The 26,497-nt window shown below is 49.5% G+C and overlaps 2 protein-coding genes across 3 annotated transcripts in view; both read right to left on the reverse strand.

The window, feature by feature from the left end:
• LOC119395585 (phosphotriesterase-related protein) overlaps positions 1 to 26,497 on the reverse strand; it is a 328,646-nt gene that overhangs the window by 156,616 nt on the left and 145,533 nt on the right. The window lies entirely within an intron of this gene.
• On the reverse strand, positions 24,549 to 25,100 carry LOC125758915 (uncharacterized). The gene is made up of 2 exons (XM_049416686.1): positions 24,870 to 25,100; positions 24,549 to 24,807 (listed from the first exon to the last, which is right to left on the reverse strand). The coding sequence occupies exons 1-2, from the start codon at positions 25,096 to 25,098 to the stop codon at positions 24,710 to 24,712; spliced, it is 327 nt and encodes a 108-aa protein (XP_049272643.1). The 5' UTR covers positions 25,099 to 25,100; the 3' UTR covers positions 24,549 to 24,709.

The following is a 26,497-nucleotide window of genomic DNA, read 5'->3' on the forward strand; positions in this document are numbered from 1 at the left end:
AGATCGTGACATCTGCGTCGCAAGGGGCATTGCTCGGTTGCATGAAGGAAAAGGAAGCGTGATGCTAACGAACTTCAGCCAGGAATACAGACACCTGAGCAGGGGCACGACGATTGCATACATCGAAGAAATCTCGGCCGTCAGCGATGCGTTTGCATTTTCAGATTCTGACGAAGCTACGACGACGATCCCTGAGCCACCCTTCGACGTAAACCCAAGTCTTCCCGCTCGCCAACAGCAACAGCTTCGACGCCTTCTGCAGGAATACAGGGACTGTTTCTCGTCGTCATCGCGGGTCCGACAAACGCCCCTTGCTAAGCACCGCATCATAACAGAAGAAAATGCTCGACCACTCCGTCAGAGTCCCTACCGGGTTTCGACGCGGGAACGGGAGGCCGTTACGAAACAAGTCGATGAAATGCTACACGACGACATCATCCAGCCGTCCAACAGCCCGTGGGCGTCTCCCGTGGTGTTAGTGAAGAAGAAGGATGGGACCCTACGTTTCTGCGTCGATTATCGTCGCCTGAACAAAATCACAAAGAAGGACGTGTACCCTCTCCCACGGATAGACGACACCCTGGATCGACTCCACAACGCGAATTACTTTTCGTCGATGGACCTCAAGACCGGCTACTGGCAAATTGAAGTCGACGAGAGAGACCGAGAAAAGACCGCCTTTATAACACCGGACGGCCTGTTCGAGTTCAAGGTCATGCCTTTCGGTCTTTGCTCGGCACCTGCGACTTTCCAACGAGTCATGGATACTGTATTAGCTGGCTTGAAGTGGCAGACTTGCCTTGTTTACTTGGACGACGTCGTTGTGTATTCCTCGAACTTCGACGAACACCTCCAGCGACTTCAATCCGTACTTCAAGCAATCAAGAACTCCGGGCTCACCCTGAAGCCAGAAAAGTGCCGCTTCGCGTACGAGGAGCTCTTGTTTTTGGGTCACGTGATCAGCAAGACTGGAGTGCTCCCAGACCCGCAGAAAACAGCTGCCATCGCCGCTTTCCCGCCACCCACCGACAAGAAGGCCGTGCGCCGATTTCTCGGCTTGTGCGCCTATTACAGACGCTTTGTCAAAGACTTTTCACGTATCGCCGAGCCACTAACGCAGCTCACGAAGACCGACGTCGAATTCAGGTGGCAAACAGCGCAAGTCGACGCATTTCATGAACTGAAACGACGCCTGCAGACACCTCCGATACTTGCGCATTTCGACGAATACGCCGATACGGAGATTCACACCGATGCAAGCAGCATAGGACTCGGCGCCGTCCTTGTGCAGCGGACGGGCGGACTGGAAAGGGTTATCAGTTATGCTAGCCGGTCGCTGTCTAAAGCAGAGGTGAACTATTCCACAACAGAAAAGGAGTGCCTCGCCATCATCTGGGCTACGTCAAAGTTTCGCCCCTACCTCTACGGCAGGCCCTTCAAAGTTGTGAGCGACCATCACGCCTTGTGTTGGCTAGCTAACTTGAAGGACCCTTCTGGTCGCCTCGCACGGTGGAGCCTAAGACTTCAAGAATTTGACATTACTGTCGTGTACAAGTCCGGAAGGAAACACTCCGACGCCGACTGCTTGTCTCGTGCCCCCGTCGACCCACCAACGCCCGACGTCCAGGATGATGACAGCTTCTTGGGAGCCATAAGTACCGAAGACTTCGCCGAACGACAGCGAACCGACCCGGAACTGAAGGGTCTAGTGGAATACCTGGAGGGCAGGACCATCGTTGTCCCAAAAGTATTCAGGCGAGGATTGGCATCATTTTCCATGAAAAACAACGTCCTCGTAAAGAAGAACTTCACTCCGGCCCGAGCCAGCTACCTTATCGTTGTACCTTCGGGACTGCGACCAGAAATTTTGCATGCCCTGCACGACGACCCAACGGCTGGACACCTCGGACTTTCCCGAACGCTCGCACGAGTACAAGAAAAGTACTACTGGCCGCGCCTTGCCGCCGACGTCACTCGCTACGTAAGGACGTGCCGAGACTGTCAGCGACGGAAGACACCGCCCACAAGACCAGCAGGCTTCCTTCAGCCGATCGAGCCTCCTCGGCGACCATTCCAGCAGATCGGGATGGACCTCCTGGGGCCGTTCCCAACGTCGACTTGTGGAAATAAATGGATCGTCGTGGCTACCGACTACCTCACCCGCTACGCCGAAACAAAAGCCCTGCCCGAAGGCAGTGCCGCTGAGGTAGCGAAGTTCTTCGTTGAGAACATCGTCCTTCGACACGGCGCCCCAGAGGTTCTCATCACCGACAGAGGTACGGCGTTCACGGCTGACCTGACTCAGGCGATCTTGGAATACAGCCACACAAGCCACCGCCGCACCACCGCGTACCACCCACAGACCAACGGCCTCACCGAGCGTCTAAATAAGACCATCGCCGACATGCTGGCCATGTACGTCGACGTCGAACACAAGACGTGGGACGCCATCCTTCCGTACGTGACCTTCGCGTACAACACGGCCGTACAGGAAACGACGCAGATGACGCCATACAAGTTGGTCTACGGACGGAGCCCGGCAACGACGCTCGACGCCATGCTACCAAACGTGACCGACGAGGAAAACATCGACGTGACCACCTACCTACAGCGCGCCGAAGAAGCACGACAGCTCGCCCGCTTACGGATCAAGAACCAGCAGACGAGTGACAGCCGCCGCTACAACCTTCGCCGACGCCACATGGAATACCAACCCGGTGACCGTGTGTGGGTATGGACGCCAATACGCCGACGAGGGCTTAGTGAGAAGCTTCTTCGACGATACTTCGGACCGTACAGGGTACTTCGACGCCTCGGCGCACTCGACTATGAGGTTGTCCCTGACGGCATTACGAACTCTCAGCGGCGCCGTGCGCGACCTGAAGTCGTCCATGTCGTGCGCCTTAAGCCGTTTTTTGCGCGTTAGCGAGCCTGGGGACTCCATTTTTTTTTCCTTTGTTATTGTAATTTATTTGTGTATGCACTTGTTTTTTTTTTCTCTTCTATGTTCTTTCACAAGCATCGGGACGATGCTTTTCAGAGGGGGGCAATGCCACGCCCACTTCTTGTCTTGTTTTGATGTATTCGGGTTTGACCGGCAGGGACGGTTATCAACGCTCGACGCTGTCCGCGAAGTAGTGTTCTAGAAGCGTCGCGATTGTAGTAGATCGGTTTGTTAAGATTGCGCCCCGCACGCGAATGTTCCAGCTTTGTCTAGAGATTACGCCGCCACCAGCGATATTGCTGGAAAGTTCGATAGCGCCTGTATAAAAGCCGACGCGCGTGACCGCTTGTCAGTTGATCGACGGACGACGCCCTGTTCGCCGCTATCATTGTACAGCGTGTATTGCTGTAGTTCTAGTTCTCATTTTCCCGGCCACAAGTTCGGCCCAAATAAACAGTTTCATTCTGCCAACGCCGACTGCTGTCTTCGTCGACGTCACGACCACGTGACAATATATACCAAAATTCATATGGCGTAACAAGAGTGTATGACGAACATAACTGACAGGTAATAAGGTGCAAATCATGGCACGTATGTCACGTACAGCATGATATACATGCCACGCTCATGGTGCGCTGGCGGCCGTTTTCGCTAGCTTGATACATAACAACATTGGTACTGCGCGACGTTGCTGTGCAACGAACATAAATAACATGAGTTAACGTGAAAATCCTGACACGCATGTCATGTACAGCATGACTTACGTGCCACGCTCATGGTGCGCTGGCGGCCGTTTTGCTAGCTTGATACATACCAACATTGGTACTGCGCGACGTTGCTGTGCAACGAACATAAATAACATGAGTTAACGTGAAAATCCTGACACGCATGTCATGTACACCATGACTTACGTGCCACGCTCATGGTGCGCTGCGGGCCGTTTCCCTAGCTTGATACATACCAACATTGGTACTGCGCGACGTTGCTGTGTAACGAACATAAATAGCACGAGTTAACATGAAAACCATGACACGCATGTCATGTACAACATGAATTACGTGCCACGCTCATGGTGCACTGGCGGACGTTTCGCTAGCTTGATCTACCCCGAAATTGGTATGGCGTGACGTGACTGTCTGACGAGCATAATAACAGGATTTATATGACAATCATGACGCGCATGTCATGTAGGGCATGCTTTAGACGCCAAGCTTATGGTGCGCTCGCGGCCGTTTTGTTAGCTGGATATATACCAAAATCGGTATGGCATGACCTGAGTGCGCGTCGAATATAAATAGCAGATCATGAATCATATATGACCATATCATGATCATATATGATCAGATCATGATCTGATCATATATGATCACACTTAACTCTAAAGTGTTAAAAAATACCAAGTGCATAACCAGTGTTATTCTGTCTCATATTTTTCAACAGTCATTGTCATGCAGCACCCTGCCTCATGAATGGAAGTTGGGTAAGATTGTTCCAGTCCCCAAGAAAGGCCCCTCGAGCTACCGCCCGATCTCTCTAACCAGTGTTTGCTCGAAAATCATGGAACATGTCATCTATACTCATACCGTCAATTTTCTCAATTCTGTGAACTTTTTTAATCCAAGTCAACATGGGTTTCAAAAATTTTTTTCCTGCGAAACCCAACTTGCACTATTCCTCCACGATATTGATGTTAGCCTCGATCAAAACATACCCGTAGACGCCCTTTTCATCGATTTCGAATAAGCTTTCGACAAAGTACCACATAAACGCTTGCTATTAAAACTTTCGCGACTTAACCTACATCCCCTTGTTTACGATTGGATTAAGGACTTCCTTACTAACCGGCAGCAATTTGTGCATGCAAATAATTCATCATCGACTTCATCTCCTGTCTTATCCGGAGTGCCACAAGGCACTGTATTGGGTCCACTCCTTTTCCTCATTTACATCAACGACCTGCCTAGTAATATTTCTTCAAAAATACGCCTGTTCGCCGACGACTGTGTCATTTATCGCCCGATCATTAGCGTCACCGATAACCTAGCGCTCCAAAACGGCTTACTAAAATTAGACAAATGGTACAGTGATTGGTAATGCTGGTGAATACTAACAAAACGTCCTTGGTTTCATTTAACAGACGGCACGACTACCCGGCGTTCAAACATTCCCTTAACGGCAGCCTCATCTCCTCAGAACCTAATGCTAAGTACCTAGGTATCACTCTCTGTGACGACCTCACTTCGACCACTCATATAACCAATATTACTAATGCCGCTAACCGTGCTTTAGGCTATCTTAAGCGAAATCTAACACATGCATCTCCTCTGGTGAAACTACTAGCTTATAAAACACTAATCCGACCCAAATTAGGGTATGCTTGTTCCGTCTGGGATCCCCCTGAACGCTTTCTAACCGATCTAATAGAATCAATACAAAACCGCGCAGTTAGATTTATTTATTCTTACTCTTACACTACTAGTGTAACTAACCTAAAGAAAAAAGCAGGCCTGCCTAGTCTTCAGATGCGCCGCAAAATTACAAGGATTTCACTCTATCATAAGTTTTTTCATGTTTTGCGTAACTGTTCTCCCATCAATCCAGCTCATCGCATCTCTCAACGCATCAGCCATGATAAAGCCGTATACCCTCCCCGTGCCCGCACCGCCACGCATCTGCAATCATTTTTTGTCAAGACTGCCATCGACTGGAACAGTCTTCCCGCAGACATCGTCCTTCACGTCAATCATGCCAATTTCAAGAACTCCGTTGAGTCACACTTTGTAAATATGAACTAACTTGTTTGTTTCTCCCACCCCTCATGTAAAACCCTGTGTACAGGGTCCCTGAGGTATTTTCAATAAATAAATAAATAAATAAACAGAAAGAAGCTATCAATTATGATTACAGCATTAAAGGCACTGGGCTTCAAAAAGTGAATGAACAAAAATATGTAGGTGTCACGATTACGTCAGATCTCCGATGGGATGCGCACATCTCCAATGTTACTTCAGTTGCTCTGCGCGAGCTCTTTTATCTTCGCAGATGCCTCCGGCTAGCCCCTCAATCTACCAAGGTTTTAGCCTATACTACCTACATTAGACCGGCATTAGAATACGCTAACACAGTATGGTTTCCTTATACAGGCACTAACATAAAAAAATAGAAAATGTACAGAGGAAGGCTGCTAGATTCATCTGCAACAAATATAAACGCACTGATTATCCCACAAATATGCTAACAAGGTGTGGCCTCCAAACGCTAGCGGTTCGAGCAAAGCAAGCGCGCCTGAAATTTCTTTTCCAGCTACTTCACAACTATTATAAAATTGACACATCATTGTACATCTGTCCATCAGAGTCTCCCGTAACCCGGCGCAAACGTTCGCACACACTAAAAGAGTACTGTTACCACAATGACACTTTCAAGCGTTCTTTTTTTCCGCGTTCTGACAGGGAATGGAACTGTCTGGATCCCTCGGTTACTAACGCGAATTCATTATCTGACTTTGTCTCACAAGTAGAGAGTATCACCTGATTAATACAATAGCGCTACCTGCCGCAGATTCATTCATTTCGTCACCATTGAAAGCATATCAGTGGCCAAGTGCTCAGTACAGAGTGTTTTCTGGTTTGCTGTACCTTGCCTGTGTAGCACTTCATTTCATGTTTGCTTTCTGTAATGTATCTATATTACGTGCGTATTGTATATTATATATTTGTATATTGGTTCTTTTATATATCTGTATATGATTTTCATATGTATATTTGCATACTGATTGTTCATTATTATGAGGAAAATTACATTGTATAACTTTTTGATCACTGCACTGGATTCCTGCTTTTCTTTTGTTGCACTTGCATGTCCAACCTGTATGCCCACCTGCTATGGTCTCGGAAAGAGACTGGCAGTATTGAACATAAATAAATAAATAAATATACCAGAATACACGTTTCATTAACATGGCATATACCAGATTGTACATGCATGCATTCATGGCAAACTTGCGATATATAGTGACCTAGATGTCACGACATGAAACAAACAATGACCTAAGTGACAAACAAGACGATATATGCAGCTCTTTGCTGGTTGCTTCGCATTACATCGATTCCCACATTTCGTGGGATCTGCCGGCTTTTTCCAAATTTTGGGGGCGTTAAACCCCAGATATTATTATTATTTTCCAAATTTCATTCACGTCTCGTCAAACTTCAGTCAAATTTCGTCACTTCCTTGTGGCGGGTAGTTCCGGTCTGTCACAACAGAGTCGTCGCGTTTCGTGCACGATCAGTTTCGATATTTCTCTTGGAATTTGATGACGAATATCGCAAATTACGTGCAACTTTTGTGATTTCTAAACAAATGCGTATGCCATAAATTTTCATGCATCATAACTTTCCAATGTAAACGATTGCCCTTAAGTCAACAAGTAAAAAGTTAATTAGCCTCCGCCTCGACGTAGAGATGGTGTGCGAAAACGACAGAAGCCTTACTGTCCTAGAATTTTTTTCAAGATCTGTATTGTCTAAAAGAAAAAGAACACCCTGTGTGTATACTGACGTCCTGCAGCGAAGCTGTCAATCCTTGCTGCGGTAGCAGCGATCAAGCACTCCACATCTCTTGCTAGCACCCTTAAGCAGGCTGCCACAAACAGGTAAGCTGAAACCTACTTGTGCCTCTTCCCCGCTTGTTCCATCACCTCGTGTGCTCTTGCAGGGTGGCAAACGCGCGCATACCACGAATTGTCCGCTTTCTATATACAACTCGTACCTCGAAGTAAAGTGCTTCTAGCAGTGCCATGCATCGCTGCTGCTTCTTCGTCAACACAGGTTTCCTCAAGTTCAGTAGGATCCCGATCTGTGCCCGGTGGCAGCGGTCCATCGCAAGTTGAAGCTCTCCTGGATGATGGAACAGCGGAGAGCTAGGACCTTACAACTTCTTGAAGGAGAGTGCCGTGCTCTGGAAACATTTTGCAATGAAAATGCGGCAACGACTGGAGCGACGAAGACGACTTGTTTTAACAGGAATTACGCCGGTCCACCAAGACTTCAAATGACTAAAGTCATTTTCGTCACTGAAGTGACATTTTGTAAAATGCACAGGAACAGATGAGAAAGGAATGCCCGAAGAAAAAGCTTCGTTGATTTCGATTTAGATGACCTAGGACTCGAACCCATGACCTGTACGACGTCGAGTTCATCATAATTGCTGCATGCTCCCACGACGTCATCCTGGGATGGGATTTTCTCCCCCTCCACGATGCCATAATTCACTGCGCACCAGCCACCCTCGAACCCTCACCGTTCTCGCATGTGACGCCGGTAGACAGTTTATCGGCATTCATCAAGATCCTCGTCAAAGACGATACCGAAGTTTCTCCAAACTCGTCGACGGCCGTGCCAGTTGCCTGCGCCGGTCTCTGCGACACCATTGCACTCCTTTCGCCATCTGACTGCGTTGGTACCTTTCGCGACCGTGAACGTAACTCAGGGTAGCACCGCTATTTATGTTACCAACCCATTCCGCACGTTGTTACGTTGTTCCGAGGGGAATGTCTCGGCGGAGTAGAGGCCCTCGAAGACGCACAAGTTCTGGACGCACCCGCTGACTCGCACTGCACCAGTTTCTGTACCATCAGTGCCGTTTCGGCGTCTGATTCATCACCCGCGGATGTATTTGGTCCCTCGATTGCTGACATTACGTCCGTCCAGCGTTCCCAGCTTCTGTGCCTGCTGGAAGGATTTCGTTCTTCTTTCGATGTCGGGCAAACTTCTCTCGGCCGCACGTCCGCTGTTACGCATCGCATCCACACTGGCGCCCAACCACCACTGCGGAAATGTCCATATTGTCACGTGGTCGTGACGTCGACGAAGGCAGCAGTCGGCCTTTGCTGGGTGAAACTGCTTATTTGGCCGAACTTGTGGCCGGAAAATGAGAACTAGAACTACAGCAATACACGCTGTACAATGATAGCGGCGAACAGGGCGTCGTCCGTCGATCAACTGACAAGCGGTCACGCGCGTCGGCTTTTATACAGGCGCTATCGAACTTTCCAGCAATATCGCTGGTGGCGGCGTAATCTCTAGACAAAGCTGGAACATTCGCGTGCGGGGCGCAATCTTAACAAACCGATCTACTACAATCGCGACGCTTCTAGAACACTACTTCGCGGACAGCGTCGAGCGTTGATATCCGTCCCTGCCGGTCGAACCCGAATACATCAAAACAAGACAAGAAGTGGGCGTGGCATTGCCCCCTCTGAAAAAGCATCGTCCCGATGCTTGTGAAAGAACATAGAAGAGAAAAAAAACAAGTGCATACAAAAATAAATTACAATAACAAAGGAAAAAAATAGAGTCCCCAGGCTCGCTAACGCGCAAAAAACGGTTTAAGGCGCACGACATGGACGGCTTCAGGTCGCGCACGGCGCCACTGAGAGTTCGTAATGCCGTCAGGGACAACCTCATAGTCGAGTGCGCCGAGGCGTCGAAGTACCCTGTACGGTCCGAAGTATCGTCGAAGAAGCTTCTCACTAAGTCCTCGTCGGCGTATTGGCGTCCATACCCATACACGGTCACCGGGTTGGTATTCCATGTGGGGTCGTCGAAGGTTGTAGCGGCGGCTGTCAGTCATCTGCTGGTTCTTGATCCGTAGGCGGGCGAGCTGTCGTGCTTCTTCGGCGCGCTGTAGGTAGGTTGTCACGTCGATGTTTTCCTCGTCGGTCACGTTTGGTAGCATGGCGTCGAGCGTCGTTGCCGGGCTCCGTCCGTAGACCAACTTGTATGGCGTCATCTGCGTCGTTTCCTGTACGGCCGTGTTGTACGCGAAGGTCGCGTACGGAAGGATGGCGTCCCACGTCTTGTGTTCGACGTCGACGTACATGGCCAGCATGTCGGCGATGGTCTTATTTAGACGCTAGGTGAGGCCGTTGGTCTGTCGGTGGTACGTGGTGGTGCGGCGGTGGCTTGTGTGGCTGTATTTCAAGATCGCCTGAGTCAGGTCAGCCGTGAACGCCGTACCTCTGTCGGTGATGAGAACGTCTGGAGCGCCGTGTCGAAGGACGATGTTTTCAACGAAGAACTTGGCTACCTCAGCGGCACTGCCTTTGGGCAGGGCTTTTGTTTCGGCGTAGCGGGTGAGGTAGTCGGTAGCCACGACGATCCATTTATTTCCGCAAGTCGACGTTGGGAACGGCCCCAGGAGGTCCATCTCGATCTGCTGGAATGGTCGCCGAGGAGGCTCGATCGGCTGAAGGAAGCCTGCTGGTCTAGTCGGCGGTGTCTTCCGTCGCTGGCAATCTCGCCAAGTCTTGACGTAGTGGGCGACGTCGGCAGCAAGGCGCGGCCAGTAGTATTTTTCCTGTATTCTGGCGAGCGTGCGGGAAACACCGAGGTGTCCAGCCGTCGGGTCGTCGTGTAGGGCCTGGAGGACTTCTGGTCGCAATGATGAGGGCACGACAAGAAGGTAGTACGTTCGAAGTGGCGAGAAGTTCTTTTTCAGGAGAACGCCGTTCTGTAAGAAAAACGACGGCAGTCCTCGCTTGAATACCTTCGGAACAACGGCGTTCTTGCACTCGAGGTACTCCATAAGGCCTCCCAGTTCCGCGTCGGCCCGTTGCCTTTCGGCGAAGTCGTCGGTACTTATACTTCCGAGAAAGCAGTCATCGTCGTCGTCTTGCGGCGGTGCGTCCACGGGGGCACGAGAGAGGCAGTCGGCGTCAGAGTGTTTTCGTCCGGACTTGTACACGACGGTAATGTCGAATTCTTGAAGCCTCAGACTCCATCGTGCGAGACGACCTGAAGGGTCCTTCAAGTTAGCTAGCCAACATAAGGCGTGATGGTCACTGACAACTTTGAAGGGCCTGCCATAGAGGTAGGGGCGAAACTTTGACGTAGCCCAGATGATGGCAAGGCATTCCCTTTCTGTTGTGGAATAGTTGGCTTCCGCCTTGGATAGTGACCGGCTAGCATAACTGATAACCCTTTCAAGCCCGTCAGTTTTTTGCACAAGGACGGCACCGAGTCCTAAGCCATACCCAGGAATTCGGGACATCGCTTCTAGTTCACCGTTTTTCACACCACGTGGCCTACGGACCTTCAACGTTCAAAATTCACGCGATAACGCTTGCCGTAATCGCGCGGATTGAGAAAACCACAATACATAAAAAAAGCACGACGACGATATCCGCTACAACCTGCGAGCGCGAACCTCAGTCGCCGAGTGATAACCGCAACGCATGCGACGAGCGGCCGGTTGGGCTGCCCGACTGTGAGTCAGCAGTTCTGTTGCACTGAAAGGGTAACACATACAAGTCGCTTGGCTGTGCTTGATAACTACGAACTCTCGAAAGAGCGTGCTGCCCTTCTTCTCATCCCCTGCCGCTTCAATATATTTCGTCCGATAATATTGTAGTGGGCTCCGACGGTTTTCTTAAAAGAAAGCAAGAACGCGTCCTTTAGCGCTGCTGTTTTTGTAATGTGAATAAACTAACTTCCAGAAAATAATGCAAGCTTAGGAGGGGGTGATGACGATTGCGGGTTTCCGAATGTGCAGTGTCTTGACGTCCCTAATTTTTGTTGGCCTCAATTTATAAAATCAATATTTTGCGCTATTATGTGAAGACGCCTGGCCGTGTGCGCTGCCACAGACGTTTTTCTTGAAAGCTCAATAAGCAGCAGACGTAAAGGAAGAATGAATACCTTTGCATGCAGAATATTGCTCGATTATCTTAAAAAGAATGGTTTTAAGAAAGTCGCTTTAGTTTTAACTGCGCGCTTTTTGTTTCTAAATAACATACCTATACGTCGGAAAGTGCATTGACTTACGCATGACATGCTACACAGGCCGCGTTTCCTTCTCTGCTAAGTGTTGGTGAAAGAGTAATGAAACAGATTAGATTCATATAAAGTATCGAGAAACCCGCCTTCTTGTTTGACTGCCTATGCTAGTCTGCAGAAATGTAGGAGGTCGCGGCTTGAAACCCGGCTCTTGCGGCCAGCTTTATTCGGGACAGAATAGCGCGTTTCTATTTTTACATGGTAAAGTTCGCTAAAAGGCCCCTCGTCAGGACCCGTTTAACATATTGATTACGAGCTGAAATATTTCATTTATTTGAGCAAGGGACGTGGAGAGGTCTCGAAAAGCCGTTTTATTTTTATTCTCTGTGTCGTGTATTTGTTTACCGTAAGACAACGTAGCACCTCACCAGGCGATGTTTGGAGCAAGCATTTCACGAATGTCTTTTTTTTTTGTCGATAAGTTCGCTGTTAACTATTGCAATAGTAGGGAGGCATTGAACTGCCCTGTTACCGTGCCGCAAGAAGGTAAACATTGTTGTCAACGCAGGCCTTGTCCGCCGCGGTGGAGCAGTGATTACGGTGCTTGGCCGCTGACCCGAAGGTCGCGGGTTCGATCCCGGCCGCGGTCGTCGCATTTCGATGGAGGCGAAATGCTAGAGGCCCGTGTATTGTGCGATATCAGTGCACGTTAAAGAACACCAGACGGTCGAAATTTCCGGAGCCTTTCACTACGGCGTCTCTCATTATCATATCGGGGTTTTGGGACGTTAAACCCCAGATGGTTTTATTAACGCTGGCCTTATACCTTCGCCAAGGCGATGCAGGGAAAGAACTCTGCAAGCGGAGTTCTTTCCCTGCCTTCCCTTACGTATCGTAGGCGATGTGCCCTGTTTTGCTTACATGGCGAGCCCCACCTTCTTTCTGTTTTTCTTCGCGTCGCCTTTAGAGTGACCGCATTGAGCGTCTCGCAATGGGAGGTTAACTGAAGTCACGTGCTGTAATCAATGACGCTAAAAGCAGTGTGCTGTAGTGCGCGACTCACATCTCGCAGGAAGTGTGGCCCCCTCTGAGATGCACGGACTACCTTTTATTATTTTCATACTTGGTAGACACGATGTTCACCTGCTAATCTACTGACCGCGAATTGGTCAGAAATCTTAGATGATGAAATTCTTCGGTTTCCTCGCATTCCGCATTGTCATCGTCTCAATCATACAATAATGTCAATAAACACTTCGCACCGTCAGATGGTGCTAAGTAGCTATCATTCATTAAGGCGAGAGCGTTGTATGGCTCGTGATTTTAAAAATCCGGCTTGCGGCGCCAAGACCATTGGTACCAAAACTCGACTGGGCCGATACCCGGAGGCTGTGCAACAACGGGCGAGGTTGAAAATGCTTCAGGGTGAGGGTGGGACGACCAATGCATTTGACTAAGGACGTTAAAGTAGTTTAATTAATTAATCTCCCTCCAGAGCATAGGCTACAGTGGTCTCCTTAGCGTCAGCTAAATAAATTTTATTACAGAGCCACCGACATAGTGTCTATCCGCCGTGGGAGCAATTGGCAGATAAAGTGTGGCGCTGTTAAGCGCGAGGTAGCGGGTTCGATTGCCTGCCATGGCGGCCGTATTGCTTTGATGCAGGACACCCGCTTGCTTTGATGTAGGTGCACGTTCAAGAACGCCAGGTGTTTAAACCTATTACAGAATTGAGCCTAAAATTTGTGATTTCATCGTTGCAAGTGATGACTTATCGTGAGGGTGCAAATGTGCATAATGTTGATGACTAAACCTCAGTCAGTGTGAATACTTGCGGGTACGTCATTGCCAATTTTGTTAATTATCCATAATAATTAAGCTAAAAGACCCCTAATCACGAATTAGAAACTTGAGATTCTTACATCTAATTAGGCTAAAATACCCTAATCACTAACTAGCAACTTAAGATTCTTATATCTTTCATCGTCTTCGTCTCCACTGCATGTGATGCATTACAACGGGATCCTCCGATTAATTTATTCTTATTTACCCCTTACCTAATTAACACTAAGTGTAAGTATTAATAATTCCGGAGTACGATTACCATATCTTTTATACCATTTATTAGTAATTAGCTATAACAGTAGCTAATGCTAGTTACATGCGACAGCCATCTAGTATCAATGGTGTACGGTGCAATACTACCTATAAATATATATATATGATACATGTCCTTCTGTACTGACCGCTTTCACCAATAAGTTTTAAATAAATTGTTAAATTCATGGGTACCTCTAATTACATATACTCAATAGAGGAAGATTCGCATGCGTATCAATGTCTCTTGTTAATTTTTACTTGCTGAATTACGAGGAACTATTCTCGTTTTTGATCATCTGCTCTAATTAACCTACGATTTTTCATTGCTAATTATCAACTGAAGAACTCCACAGTATTCATACAATCCATATCTTGAGCAGCTTCAAGAAAAACAAACTTGTATAAAAACACTGACATTTTCACGTGTTTTGGGGCCACCGAAAACACTATGAAGCGCATGCACCCCTATAAGGTGGTTTTGCTGCAATGCACCGTTTTACAAAATTTCCCGTCGAACCTCAGAAACTTCGCCACATCAGCCAAACTTCACAGGTGCGAAGATTGAATCATCGAGATTGAATCACTTCAGTGATTTAAGCAGATGAGGGCGCATTGTTTTTATATAAATTTTTAAGTTCTCTCCTATGGAGTTTCACATTGCACATAAAAGTGGTTCTCGAACCCAGGAAGTTTATGGGAATAAAGCAAAACTTCTCGCACTGTGAGATGATGACTCCCAGATTATATGGACGAAGTGATTCAAGCGTATATTGAGGCGTTGCACTACAATAAATGTTTAAAGGTCGTTTCCCATTCAGTGACGCTGCCACTCAGCAGCCAAAGCAACAGATGGCGCTAGTTGTCGATGTCCCGAATTCCTGGACATGTGCTTGCGTCAGTGTGTATTTCCGTATCGGCGCCATCGTCGAAATGCGCTAATAGGGGTGGCGTCTGCAGGCGTCGTTTAAGTTCCTCAAATACTTGCACTTGCTCCGTTTCCCACCTGAATTCCAAGTTAGCCTTCGTGAGAAGCGTCAGTGGTTCGGCGATGCGTGAAACGTTTTTGACGAAGCGTCTGCAATAGGCGCATAAGCCGAGAAATCGGCGCACGGCCTTCTTGTCGATGGGAGGCGCGAAGTCCGCGATGGCAGCTGTTTTCCGCGGGTCTGGGCGCACTCCAGACTTGCTGATCACATGACCCAGAAACAAGAGCTCGTTGTACGCGAATCGGCACTTTTCTGGCTTCAGGGTCCGTCCAGAGGCCTTGATTGCTTGAAGTACTGCCTCAAGCCGCCGGAGATGCTCGTCGAATGTCGAGGAAAACACGACGACGTCGTCCAAATACACAAGGCACGTCTGCCACTTCAATCCGGCCAGCACGGTGTCCATGACGCGCTGGAACGTCGCAGGTGCCGAGCAAAGACCGAAAGGCATGACCTTGAACTCAAAGAGGCCGTCGGGCCTTATAAAAGCGGTCTTTTCTCGGTCTCTTTCGTCTACTTCGATCTGCCAAAAGCCGGTCTTGAGGTCCATCGACGAAAAGTACGTCGCGTTGTGTAGTCGATCTAGGGTGTCGTCTATTCGTGGGAGGGGGTACACGTCCTTCTTCGTGATTTTGTTCAGGCGCCGATAATCAACGCAGAAGCGCAGTGTCCCGTCCTTCTTCTTCACTAACACCACGGGTGACGCCCACGGACTCTTGGACGGCTGGATGACGTTGTCGCGTAGCATCTCGTCGACTTGTTTCTTTATGGCCTCACGTTCTCGCGTCGAAACTCTGTAGGGGCTCTGACGGAGGGGCCTCGCACTTTCCTCCGTTATTATTCGGTGTTTCGCCACCGGACCTTGTCGAATTCGTGATGACGACGAGAAGCAGTCCTTGTATTGCAGGAGCAGGGTTTTCAGCTGGTCTTGCTTGACCTTCGGAAGGCTCGGGTTGACGTCGAAATCTGGTTCGGGACCTCGATTCGTCGAAGCAGGTTCGGCAGCATCGAAGAGGGCGAAAGCATTGCTGGCGGCCACACATTCGTCGATGTAGGCGACCGTCGTACCAATGCTGAGGTGACTATATTCGTGGCTGAAGTTTGTCAGCACTACTTTTGCTCTAACGTCACGGAGTTCGGCTATACCTCTTGCGACGCAAATTTGACGGTTCAGGAGTAGTTACTGATCGCACTCGATGACGCCTGCAAGGTTCGCAGGTTTTTCGGTGCCGACGGAAATAATGACGCTGGAGCGCCGCGGAACGGTCACCTGCTCTTATATCACATTCAATGCATGATTCCCCGGCGTCGCGTAGGGCCGGAGCGCTTTGTCTGAGTTTAGCGTTTTCGACTCAGACCTCAGGTCGATGACGGCGCCGTGGTCACTTAGGAAGTCCAATCCAAGGATCACATCCCTAGAGCAATTTTGTAGGATTACAAAGCTCGCAGGATAAGTCCGGCTTGGGTCAGCGCTCCGCGGTGGCGTCCGGATCATGAAGCAGCACCTCCGCCAGATGTCACGTGGTCGTGACGTCGTCGAAGACAGCAGTCGGCCTTTGCAGGGTGAAACTGTTTATTTGGCCGAACTTGTGGCCGGAAAATAAGAACTAGAACTACAGCAATACACGCTGTACAATGATAGCGGCGAACAGGGCATCGTCCGTCGATCAACTGACAAGCGGTCACGCGCGTCGGCTTTTATACAGGCGCTCTCGAACTTTCCAGCAATATCGCTGGTGGCGGCGTAATCTCTAGACAAAGCTGGAACATTCGCGTGCGGGGCGCAATCTTAACAAACCGATCTACTACAATCGCGAAGCTTCTAGAACACTACTTCGCGGACAGCGTCGAGCGTTGATATCCGTCCCTGCCGGTCAAACCCGGATACATCAAAACAAGACAAGAAGTGGGCGTGGCAATATCGCGTGTCTCCCACAGAACATCGGGTAATTAACGAGCAAGTCGACGATATGCTTCGACGCGACGTTATTCGACCCTCGGACAGCCCATGAGCATCTCCTGTTGTTCTCGTTACCAAGAAGGACGGTTCTGTGCAGTTCTGTGTGGACTACCGAAGGCTCAACAAGATCACTCAGAAGGATGTTTATCCCCTGCCGCGACGACGCGATTGACACCCACGCGTTTCAGCAACGCCGGCCTCCAACTGAATCTGAAGAAGTGCCGATCTGCAGTATGGCAGCTGACAATCCTAGGCTACGTCGTGTCCAAGGACGGAATCCTTCCCGATCCGACCAAGCTTCGGGCCGTGGCCGACTTTCCTAAACCTACGTCCGTCAAAGAACGGCGCTGTTTCGTAGGACTGTGCTCATATTTTCGACGTTTCATACGCAACTTTGCCCCCATCATATCGCCGCTGACGAAGCTCCTTGGGAGTAAAGTGCCCCTAAATTCGTGGTCGTCCGAATGCGACGACGCGTTCGCAAAGCTCCGTCGTCTGTTGACGTCCCCTCCCATACTACGCCGCTCCCATACTACGCCAACGGAGGTACACACGGACGCCAGCGGTGTAGGCCTCGGCGCTGTTCTTGCACAGCGCAAACCAGAGTTCTCCGAATATGTCGTAGCATACGCAAGTCGTACACTTACAAGAGCCGAGACCAATTACACCGTCACGGAAAAAGAGTGCCTGGCGATCATCTGGGCCCTTACAAAATCCCGACCTTATCTGTATGGTCGCCCCTTTGATGTCGTCACCGATCATCACGCACTATGCTGGCTGTCGTCACTGAAGGATCCCTCAGGCCGTCTCGCCCGCTGGGCACTTCGCCTGCAAGACTACGACATCCGCGTGCTGTACCGCAATGGACGCCGGCATGCTGACACCGACGACCTCTCGCGCTCCCCCTTGCCAGACGACAATGCCTCCTGCTCAGTATCTCACAATGTTCCTTCCATCGACGTTCACGCCATCGCTACCGAGCAGCGCAAGGATAAATGGATCGCCTCGCTGATAGACTTACTCACTGATCCGTCGGCAACACCAACCACTCGCGCGTTGCGTCGTCAAGCCCACCATTTCGTCATTCGTGACGACCTACTGCACCGACGCAATTACAACGCCGACGGGCGCCACTGGCTACTTGTGATACCCCGAAGTCTGCGTGCTGAAATATGCGAGTCCTTCCACTCTGATCCGCAATGCGCGCACTCTGGGGTATCCAAAATTTACCACCGCATTCGACAACAATAGGCTTCCCAAGCAACGCTTAGCGACGCTGCTGCTCTTGACAGGCAGCACCATCTCTGGCAGAAAAACAGAAACTGGGGTGTTCGCAGCACGCGTTTTCCCTTCTCTCCACCGCGTTGCTGCTCGCTTCTGTGCACGTGCAGAGCTCTCGCTGTGCACTTTCGGCGCCTCGCAATGTACCGCTTGCAGTGCGGCTTCAAAAGGATTTTCAAGCTTGACTGGCACTTCCGAAAAGCGAACTTGATAAAATGAGAAAGGCTCGTCAATCACGTTAACGGTGAAGAGCAGACGATCGACGACAACCACGCCCGACTCAAAGCGAAATGCATTTCCCAAGTCGCGATTACACCGTGTAGGACGTATACCTCGAGGTAAGTCTCATTCTGTCATGTTAAAGATGAATAATGGTCCACATGCAGTCCGAAATGAAGCCGTACACGCTATCGATGTTCTGCGGCGTGGACTACGAATCATATGATTGTTGTTTTGATATGGCATGCTTACAGTAGCAGCCGTGTACTTTCGTGAACAAACGTTTGCGGCGTGCGAAAAAAAGATTATACGGCCATGGCACTGCTTCCTGAGAAGGTTAGAGTCAAGTCCTCCGTGCCGCTGGAGAATCACCCGCCGATTAAGACGCGAGGCAGCTAGCTCAGCTTCAACCACTGTGAAGAAAGATGAACTGCTTGCCTCGTTTTTTCGGCTCTCGCGTCACGCTTGCAGTCTCTTTTTATGATATCGACTTGACAGGCGTATAAAACTTGTTACGTGAACGCGGCTAGAAAATCGCACAAATTCAGAAGGTGGTTACTTCAAGGTTGCAATTGCAAAGCATGTATTAAGTGCCAGTTATATTTAGCGGCTTAAATATATATCACCCCAATAAAGTGCCAAAAACAAAGCAAACCTGCAGAACGATGTCAAAGCTTGCTGAAAATGCACAGACGTCCGTTCCGGCGTGATAAAGCAGCCTTCCCGACGCGTGAAATGCAGGCGCCGAACTTCTGACAATGTGCGGAGTTCAGTTGAATTCAACCAACCGCGCAACGCTAACGGTATAACGCGAATGTGAACGTTCAACAACGACGGGTAGGTCTCACGAGCACGGGGAATCAAAACACAAAGTTGCTTCACCTACAACCGTAACTGGACTTTACCAATGCGAGAAGACAGCGAGTAATCATTACTGTAGTCGCTGCGTGCATGCGCCCCGTTACTTACCGATTCAGGTAGTCGGAATGAACGAAACCGATGAACTCAGACAGCCAAAATAGAAGGCGAGACAGCGCTGTCAGCTATCCACGCTTGCCGCCTTTATTTATCGTGCGACACGCCCGGGAGCCGATACAGTTTAACACGTGAATCGTGTGCCTTGTCTGCACTGTTGTGGCTGGCCACTAAACCGCAATACTTCGGACCACGCTTGCGCTTCCGCGGGGTCGCTTCTGCCATCTTGGAAATGCGCAGCTTCGCACAGCAAGCCTCTCGGTTCAACGTACCCAGCTGACGGCCTCCCAGTTACCCGCACCGAGAGAAGGGGGGCGATCGGAGATCTCTGTTCTGCGCCGTTCGTTCGCGTTCGTTCTGATGATCGCACGCGATTGGCTGAAGCCGGACAACTCACGCCACTCTAAGGGGCGTGGCCATTTCTTTTATTTCCTTGATGTTTTCTTTTTTGGTGACGTCATGCCGCGTCATAACGAGCATGTCGTCTGCTAAAAGTGAACGGAGAGCGAGCCCGTTCGCTCGCGTTCTCTCGAGCGAACAATGGCGTCGCACAGCATGTATTTCGAGTGATGCGGCGGTTGCGGCTGCCGCAACAGCTGATTTTGAGAAAATGGCGCTTGCAACGGTGCTTCCTTGCTACGTTGGCGTTTCTCGAAGCAGATGCAGAATGGTAGGAGGTGCGAAATGCGTTTGAAGAGATGAGCGAGTGTGAATTCCGGCGTCGCTTTCGTTTCTCGAAACGTACTGTACCTTGGTTGTGCGACGATCTCGGCCCCGTCATCGGGTGCCAACGAACCAGTGGGATTTAAACAGAGCGGAAGGCGTTGTGCGCGCTGAGATTTTTTGCGATCGGATGCTTCCAGCGAGCTGTCGGCTGCGAGGAATTCAGCGGCCTGTCGCAGTCGTCCGTCAGGAACACGCCATTACTGTCGTTCGCGGGCAAAAACGGTGGGTGGCCTTTTCCGGAGACCACAGACGCGAAGAGCGAACAAAGGCGGCGTTCGCGCGGCTCGGGCAGATTCCCGTTGTGGTCGGGTGCGTGGATGGTACGCTCATCGCAATCCCGAAGCCCCATGGCCTGAGCTCCGCGGACACGACGCATTACATGTCGGGGAAGGGACTCTACGCATTCAACACCATGATCGTGAGTATTATTCATGCATTGTATGCGTAGCGAATTGTTTCATTTATATCGCTTAAACTTTCCGCTTTACTGAGGCTGTTGCAACTGAGTATAGTGGGAGCGGTATTTTCGATCTATCCAGAACGGGAATTAGTTCGTTTAAGGGCACTTCGCTTAGGATAAGCGATGAAATCATGTGACGCGGAGTACACTTTGGTTCAGCGGCCTGCACAGTGCATAATATTACCGTTGCTCGTTCGCCATGTGTACCCGAAGCTTGATTCTCGATTTGTATTTGTTGAGATTAGCGCTCCCAGAATGTGCCATAGTATGTCCTTATTGTTCATTGTCGTGATGGACGTTACATAGATCAATACATGGATGGATGAATAAGCTTTATTTCGGTCCCTCGGAACGCGCCCTAGCATGTACATTAAATACGCATTGTTTCATAACCCTTTTTTCAGTCGAAGTTTTTCGTGTTGTAGATATTTTGTAATACATTGCCTTAAACATACAGCAGCAATTTGGTTAAAAGGCTTTGGTGGCTGGAAGATGGGTTGTTCCAAGCAGTAAACATGCAGACTACCCTTTGACACTGCATTGTCCTCGTGTTAGAACTTATGGTACAAGTCCTACCCTGTCGATGATTTGTCCATAGCTATGTTTCAACAGTCAGTAACAGTGAAGACAGATGTAGTTACATTAACATAATACCCAACATTGTACCCAAGGTCATTTATGGGTACAATTTTGACTGAATTGAATTCTGCAGACATGTGATGCCGACCTCTGGATGTCAGTCCATGTTTCCTGGGGTCATGTCATGACTCGTGGGTATGGCGGGGGAGCCCTCTCCGTCAGCACCTGGAAGCAAAACTTCGGCTTGCTTGGTAAGTGCTGTCAATGCTTGCCACATTCAAGACGTTATCACTACAGCTGTCATGCCGACCTCGTGCAGGAGACTCCAGCTATACATTAGAACCGTGGTTCCTGACACCAGTGCCCGGACGACCAGCTCGTGGCACCCCTGATAACCACAACAAGGCCCACACCGCCATGCGCAATGCTGTGGAGTGGTGCATCGCTGTAAGCTTGTGCACAGCTGCTCAAGCATCATTGCTGCTTGTGCAGCTCTGCACGACATTGCGTTGGCGGCACATGAGCCTGTTCTCGAAGGGGACGATGACGACACCGACGATGCTGAGCTGCTGCCAGCAGCAGCTGAGCTACCACCACCACAACGGGAGCCAGCAGCAGCGCAACCGTGTAGTGAACCTGTTTCGAGAACCACAGGGCCTGCATGCTTGAGCACCTGCGCAGAGTACGCCGCCGCCTGCAACGACCTCGGCAGCATTGTGTGGTGCGTGTTTGTCTTTGTTCATTGTGTTTGTCACTGTTTTTTTTTACTACACTTCAAATGTTTGCTACACATATCAACGAAACAGTGTTCTCCTATCAATGAATAACCCCCTTGAATAGGTTGGCAAAAAATGTGAAGCTCACCCTGACTCACTCGTGAAATATATTTTGCTCTTGGGGCTCACTCGAACTCAGACTCACCAAAATTTTCCTCAAGCGGATTCACTCGGACTCAGGCTCACTAAAATGTTTTCACCCGGACTCGAACTCACCAATGTATTACTCACTTGGACTCACAGCTCGATCTGAATCTGAGTGAGTCGACTCATGAGTGAGTTTGCCGACCTATGCCCCCTTGTCACACAACGCCATGCTGATGAAATGCTTCGACCAGGTTGTAAAATATGGCGCTTCACACTAAGCACAAGTGAGAGCTCAACTGTGAATGGCACATGGTGCCATTCACAGCCAAAGTGGTAACCTGAAAAGGCTGTTTGAATCAGGACAGCAACATGCGGTAGCTTTAGTGCAACAAGAATGGTGCCTGTAAATGAAGTGAACAACATGGGTGGTGTCAGAATTGAAATTTTATTACAAGTATCACGAGCAATGCACATAAAAAGCAAAATAAATAAACATCCCTTAAATTTAATGCCAAGGAAAAGAATATAAAAGTAGCTTCCTTTTATAATATACAAATGGAGTTATTACAAAGTGCCTGCTGCTCCTCTGCAGCAACACACGCGTCTCGCAGCACGAAAGTCATTGTATTACATGAAAACAAGGCACAGTCGAACCGGTATTAATCGAACTCGCAAAAAAAATGCAAGTTGTCGGTTGCTGATATGTCTTCCTCTATTATTGATTTCTGTTTGTACCCAATCCTATTGTCTAAACACTTCTAAGCAACAGAACACGTATTCGTCAACTATTTTTTGGTCTTGCAATATTTCAAAATTGTTGTGCAACCTAGACCGTTCACAAACGCATTTCCTTTTTTCTAGGATGTGTAAAAATCGATAGAAAACGTACAGTGTGCCACAATATTCTACACGTATACACTATAAACATAAAGATACACTACAGTGCACTATGTGCATATACTACAAAATTGCTGAATGCATGACTTTGTATAATGAGATTTTAAAAAATGACATGGCAAAACATGATTTATAAATGAAACCACACTGTGCTATGCACATGTACTACAAAACTGCTGAATGCATCACCTCACACGATGAGATTAAAAAGAAATGACATCGCAGGACACGATTTACCATTGAGCTACACTTCACTATGTACAATGAAACAGCGCATCAGTGCTTCTGGTATGCAGAAAAAGAAAATTAACTGAAAGAAAATTAACTGAGAAAAAATTGCAGGGCACCATTGAAGCAAGGCAGCGTATCATAGCTCGTGATGTGAACAAAAATAAATCTACATATATGTACAACTAGTCTTTACAAATCACTGTGCAGGTGCCTTCCGCTGCAATGAGGGCCCGGGCGAGGGTACCAACGCCTTGCAATTCGTGGACCACGTCACCGAGAAGTTGAACCTGGCGCAGCTTTCCAATGATGCCTGGCCCTGCCGCCTGGTGTTTGCAGCTAGTAACTCCAGCGCCTCGGCCTGCCGGTTGCCCCCATCTCGCAGCTGCGGATGAGCTGGAAACCAAGAAATATGTTGCCATTATCATCTATAAATTTCCTGCTACCGACTCTTCGCTGGAAGCTTCTGTTCGTGAAGAGTTTCAGTGTGTACAACAATTTCCTCTCTGTTGAAAATCCACTGACCCAACGGCAACCATGAATGGTGCTTGGTTCACCGCGCAACCAACGCACTTCGTTTGGACAGACCAAAGCGGTGCCGGAATTCATTTTCGCTCATCTCATCAAACGCATCTCACGCCTCTAACCACCTCTGCATGAGAAGCAACCAAACAGCCCTTTTCAGGGCTACACAATCGTTTGCCCGGCTTTACGCGATGACCGACACAATCTCCTTCCGAAACCCAAGCTGCTGCAGTATGCAAAACATACAGCAAGCAGGTGTAACACAGGTGCAAACATGTGCATTTGTGTATGATGGCTATGTGAAAAAGTTATATAACGAGCTTGCTTTTTGAACAGTATATTTAGCAATAGCACATTTTCAGTTTCACTTTTGAAGCAATTGACAAAATAGGGAAACATTTCAAGATGTTGAACATTTTTGCAATGCTACCTTTTTGCTACATTTCACCATAACTGCAAGGCAGGACACCCGTTTATTCCATCTGACAGTTATGCATACAACTAGCTCCTGCAACCGTTTGCCAAATTTTTTTGTGCAGCCTTTTGTCTTTATGCCCACAGATGTCATCTCTTCACAAACATATGCCTGCACGCATGAGCATCACCTGTGAGCATGTAACACCATCTACAGTTAATCAAAAACATCAGTGAAACTTACGTGTTGGGGCACGGGGAAGATCCTGGGCCACGTCCTCTTCAGCCACACCATCAGCAGCTGGAGCAGGGCTCACCTGTTATAGTAGGAAGTTTCTTGATTGACACACTGAGTGCAATAAGAAGTATGGAGTGGAAGTGGACAATAACAATGTTTTTTTTTAGAATGTTTCAACAGCGGCATGCTATGACACACAGACTTCGGAGAGAGGGGTGGAGGGAGGCAAGCCTACTGGCTACGCACCTCACTCGACTCGAGGGTCTGAGAAATGGGTTGGAACACGTAGGGTGCTCTAATGAGCTTCGGAATATAGTTCGCGGCTGTTCTTTTGTCATCACCGCAAATGTGGCTGTTTTGCTTTCTGTCCTCAGCGGCGCAACGTGTTAGCACCTCAGCCAACGCGGCGGCCGGGTGATTCACTCGATATTGTTTGAAAAAGTAAAACTGACAGCGCGTAATGGCTCGAAGCAAATGAGCACACTAATTCGCAGCATACAAGTAACAATGATATTCTAAGCCAGTGCTTACCGATTCAGATCACCCGAACTTTGGGCCTCGCGTACTGTCGACCCGCGCGGTCCCTGTCAAGCACGACGCGGCCGCGGTAACCCGTAATCTGGCCGCCTCCGGTGCCGCTGTAAAGCACAAGCGGGACGTGTAAGATGACCGACCACAATACAATTGTGCTCGCACTCACCTCTGCTGCTCTCGGAGTTTGGCAAGGCTGTGGTGTTACGCGCAGGGACTTCGTTCAAAAGCGCTACCAGCTCCTGCCACATGTCGTCCCGGTCCTCCCTCGTGAACGACGGCTCCAGCGGGCACGACAGCGTCGCGATCTGTGGGTGCTCTTTCACAAAAGCCAGCAGAAGCTCCTTTTGACGATCCGACACCCGAGAACCAACGCAGACGTTGCGATGGGACGACATTTTGAAACTGCGTCAGCCGCTACTTTTCTCTTTTTTTTTTTCGCGTGCGCGACACCATCTAGCGACGACGTCGAAAAAAAACTAACATTATTAAATATCATTACTCAAAGCTGCTGCCGTTTGAAAGAGTGTTTGAGCTTGAGAAGCAAAAACAATAATTTTATGTAAAGTAATTATATTTATTAAAAGGCGAGAAACGCTTCACGGTCCCCGTGCCGACGTCACAGGATGCGCGTCTACTTCCGGAAAGCTCTCCGCTTCACGATTGGCTGTTCTCTTCCTCTCGGCGGTTCTAGGCGGGAGAGCTGCGCCTCCTCTCACTTTTGTGACGTAGGCACCGCAGAACGAACGCGAACGAACAAAGATCTCCGATCGCCCCCAAGAACACGTGCGCACGTGCGCTACCGCTACCGTGAAAGGGGCTGAGTCGGCCGCGCGAAGGTTCAGAGCTTTCCGACAGAGCCGCAGCGTGGCTAGCACGGCGCTGTCGTCGCGCCGCAAACTTGAGCTTGGGTTCCCTATACTTCTGGCGAGGGATGTACCGCTATGTGCAGAAGTTCGTCCGCTCCTGCCTCGATTGCCAACGCCGAAAACCTTCAACGCACGTGTCACCAGTCGGTGTACAGCCATTACCTTGCCCTAACCGTCCGTTTGGGCGCGTGGGCATCGATTTGTATGGACCACTTCCTCTGACTTTGGCTGGTAACCGTTGGGCCATCGTCGCCGTTGACCATCTAACGCGATACGCCGAAACCGCCGCCCTCCCGGCGGCTACAGCGCGCGATGTTGCCTCCTTCCTGCTGCGTCACGGTCCACCCCAGGAGCTTCTCAGCGATCGAGGCCGTGTCTTCTTGTCGGAAGTCGTCGAAGCCATTCTCAAAGAGTGCAGTGCTGTTCACCGCAAAACTACTGCTTACCACCCGCAGACGAATGGCCTAACCGACCGCTTTAACAGCACGCTTGGCGACATGCTCTCAATGTACGTCGCCGCCGATCACACAAATTGGGATGTCATTCTGCCCTTCGTCAGCTACGCCTATAATACCGCCCCTCAGAGCACTACTGGCTTTTCACCCTTCTTCCTGTTGTACGGAAGGCACCCGTCCCACACCATTGACACGATACCACCCTATAAGCCGGATCCATCTGATGGTGCGCCTATTTCTGACACAGCCAGGCTTGCTGAAGAGTGTCGCGAGCTTGCAAAGACCTTTACAACGCACGAACAAGAGCGGCAGAAGAGCCTTCGCGGTGGCACCACCACTTCCGTGTCCACGTTCCTCCCCGGAGCGCTCGTCTGGCTCTCGGTCCCTACCACTGCAACTGGCCTCTCTTCAACACTACTGCCGAAATACGAAGGCCCCTACCAGGTCGTCGAGCGCACATCCCCGGTCAACTA

Source organism: Rhipicephalus sanguineus, chromosome 6 (genome assembly GCF_013339695.2).
Source record: "Rhipicephalus sanguineus isolate Rsan-2018 chromosome 6, BIME_Rsan_1.4, whole genome shotgun sequence".
NCBI classification, from domain to species: Eukaryota; Metazoa; Arthropoda; class Arachnida; order Ixodida; family Ixodidae; genus Rhipicephalus; species Rhipicephalus sanguineus.

What these genes read in the sequence shown, in the direction of transcription:
- LOC125758915 (XM_049416686.1), bottom strand. Translation starts at nt 25,098, where the DNA reads ATGTCGTCCCATCGCAACGTCTGCGTTGGTTCTCGGGTGTCGGATCGT. An exon ending in AAACTCCGAGAGCAGCAGAG is followed by an intron (nt 24,808 to 24,869) that starts GTGAGTGCGAGC and finishes TGTGCTTTACAG; the next exon opens with CGGCACCGGAGGCGGCCAGA.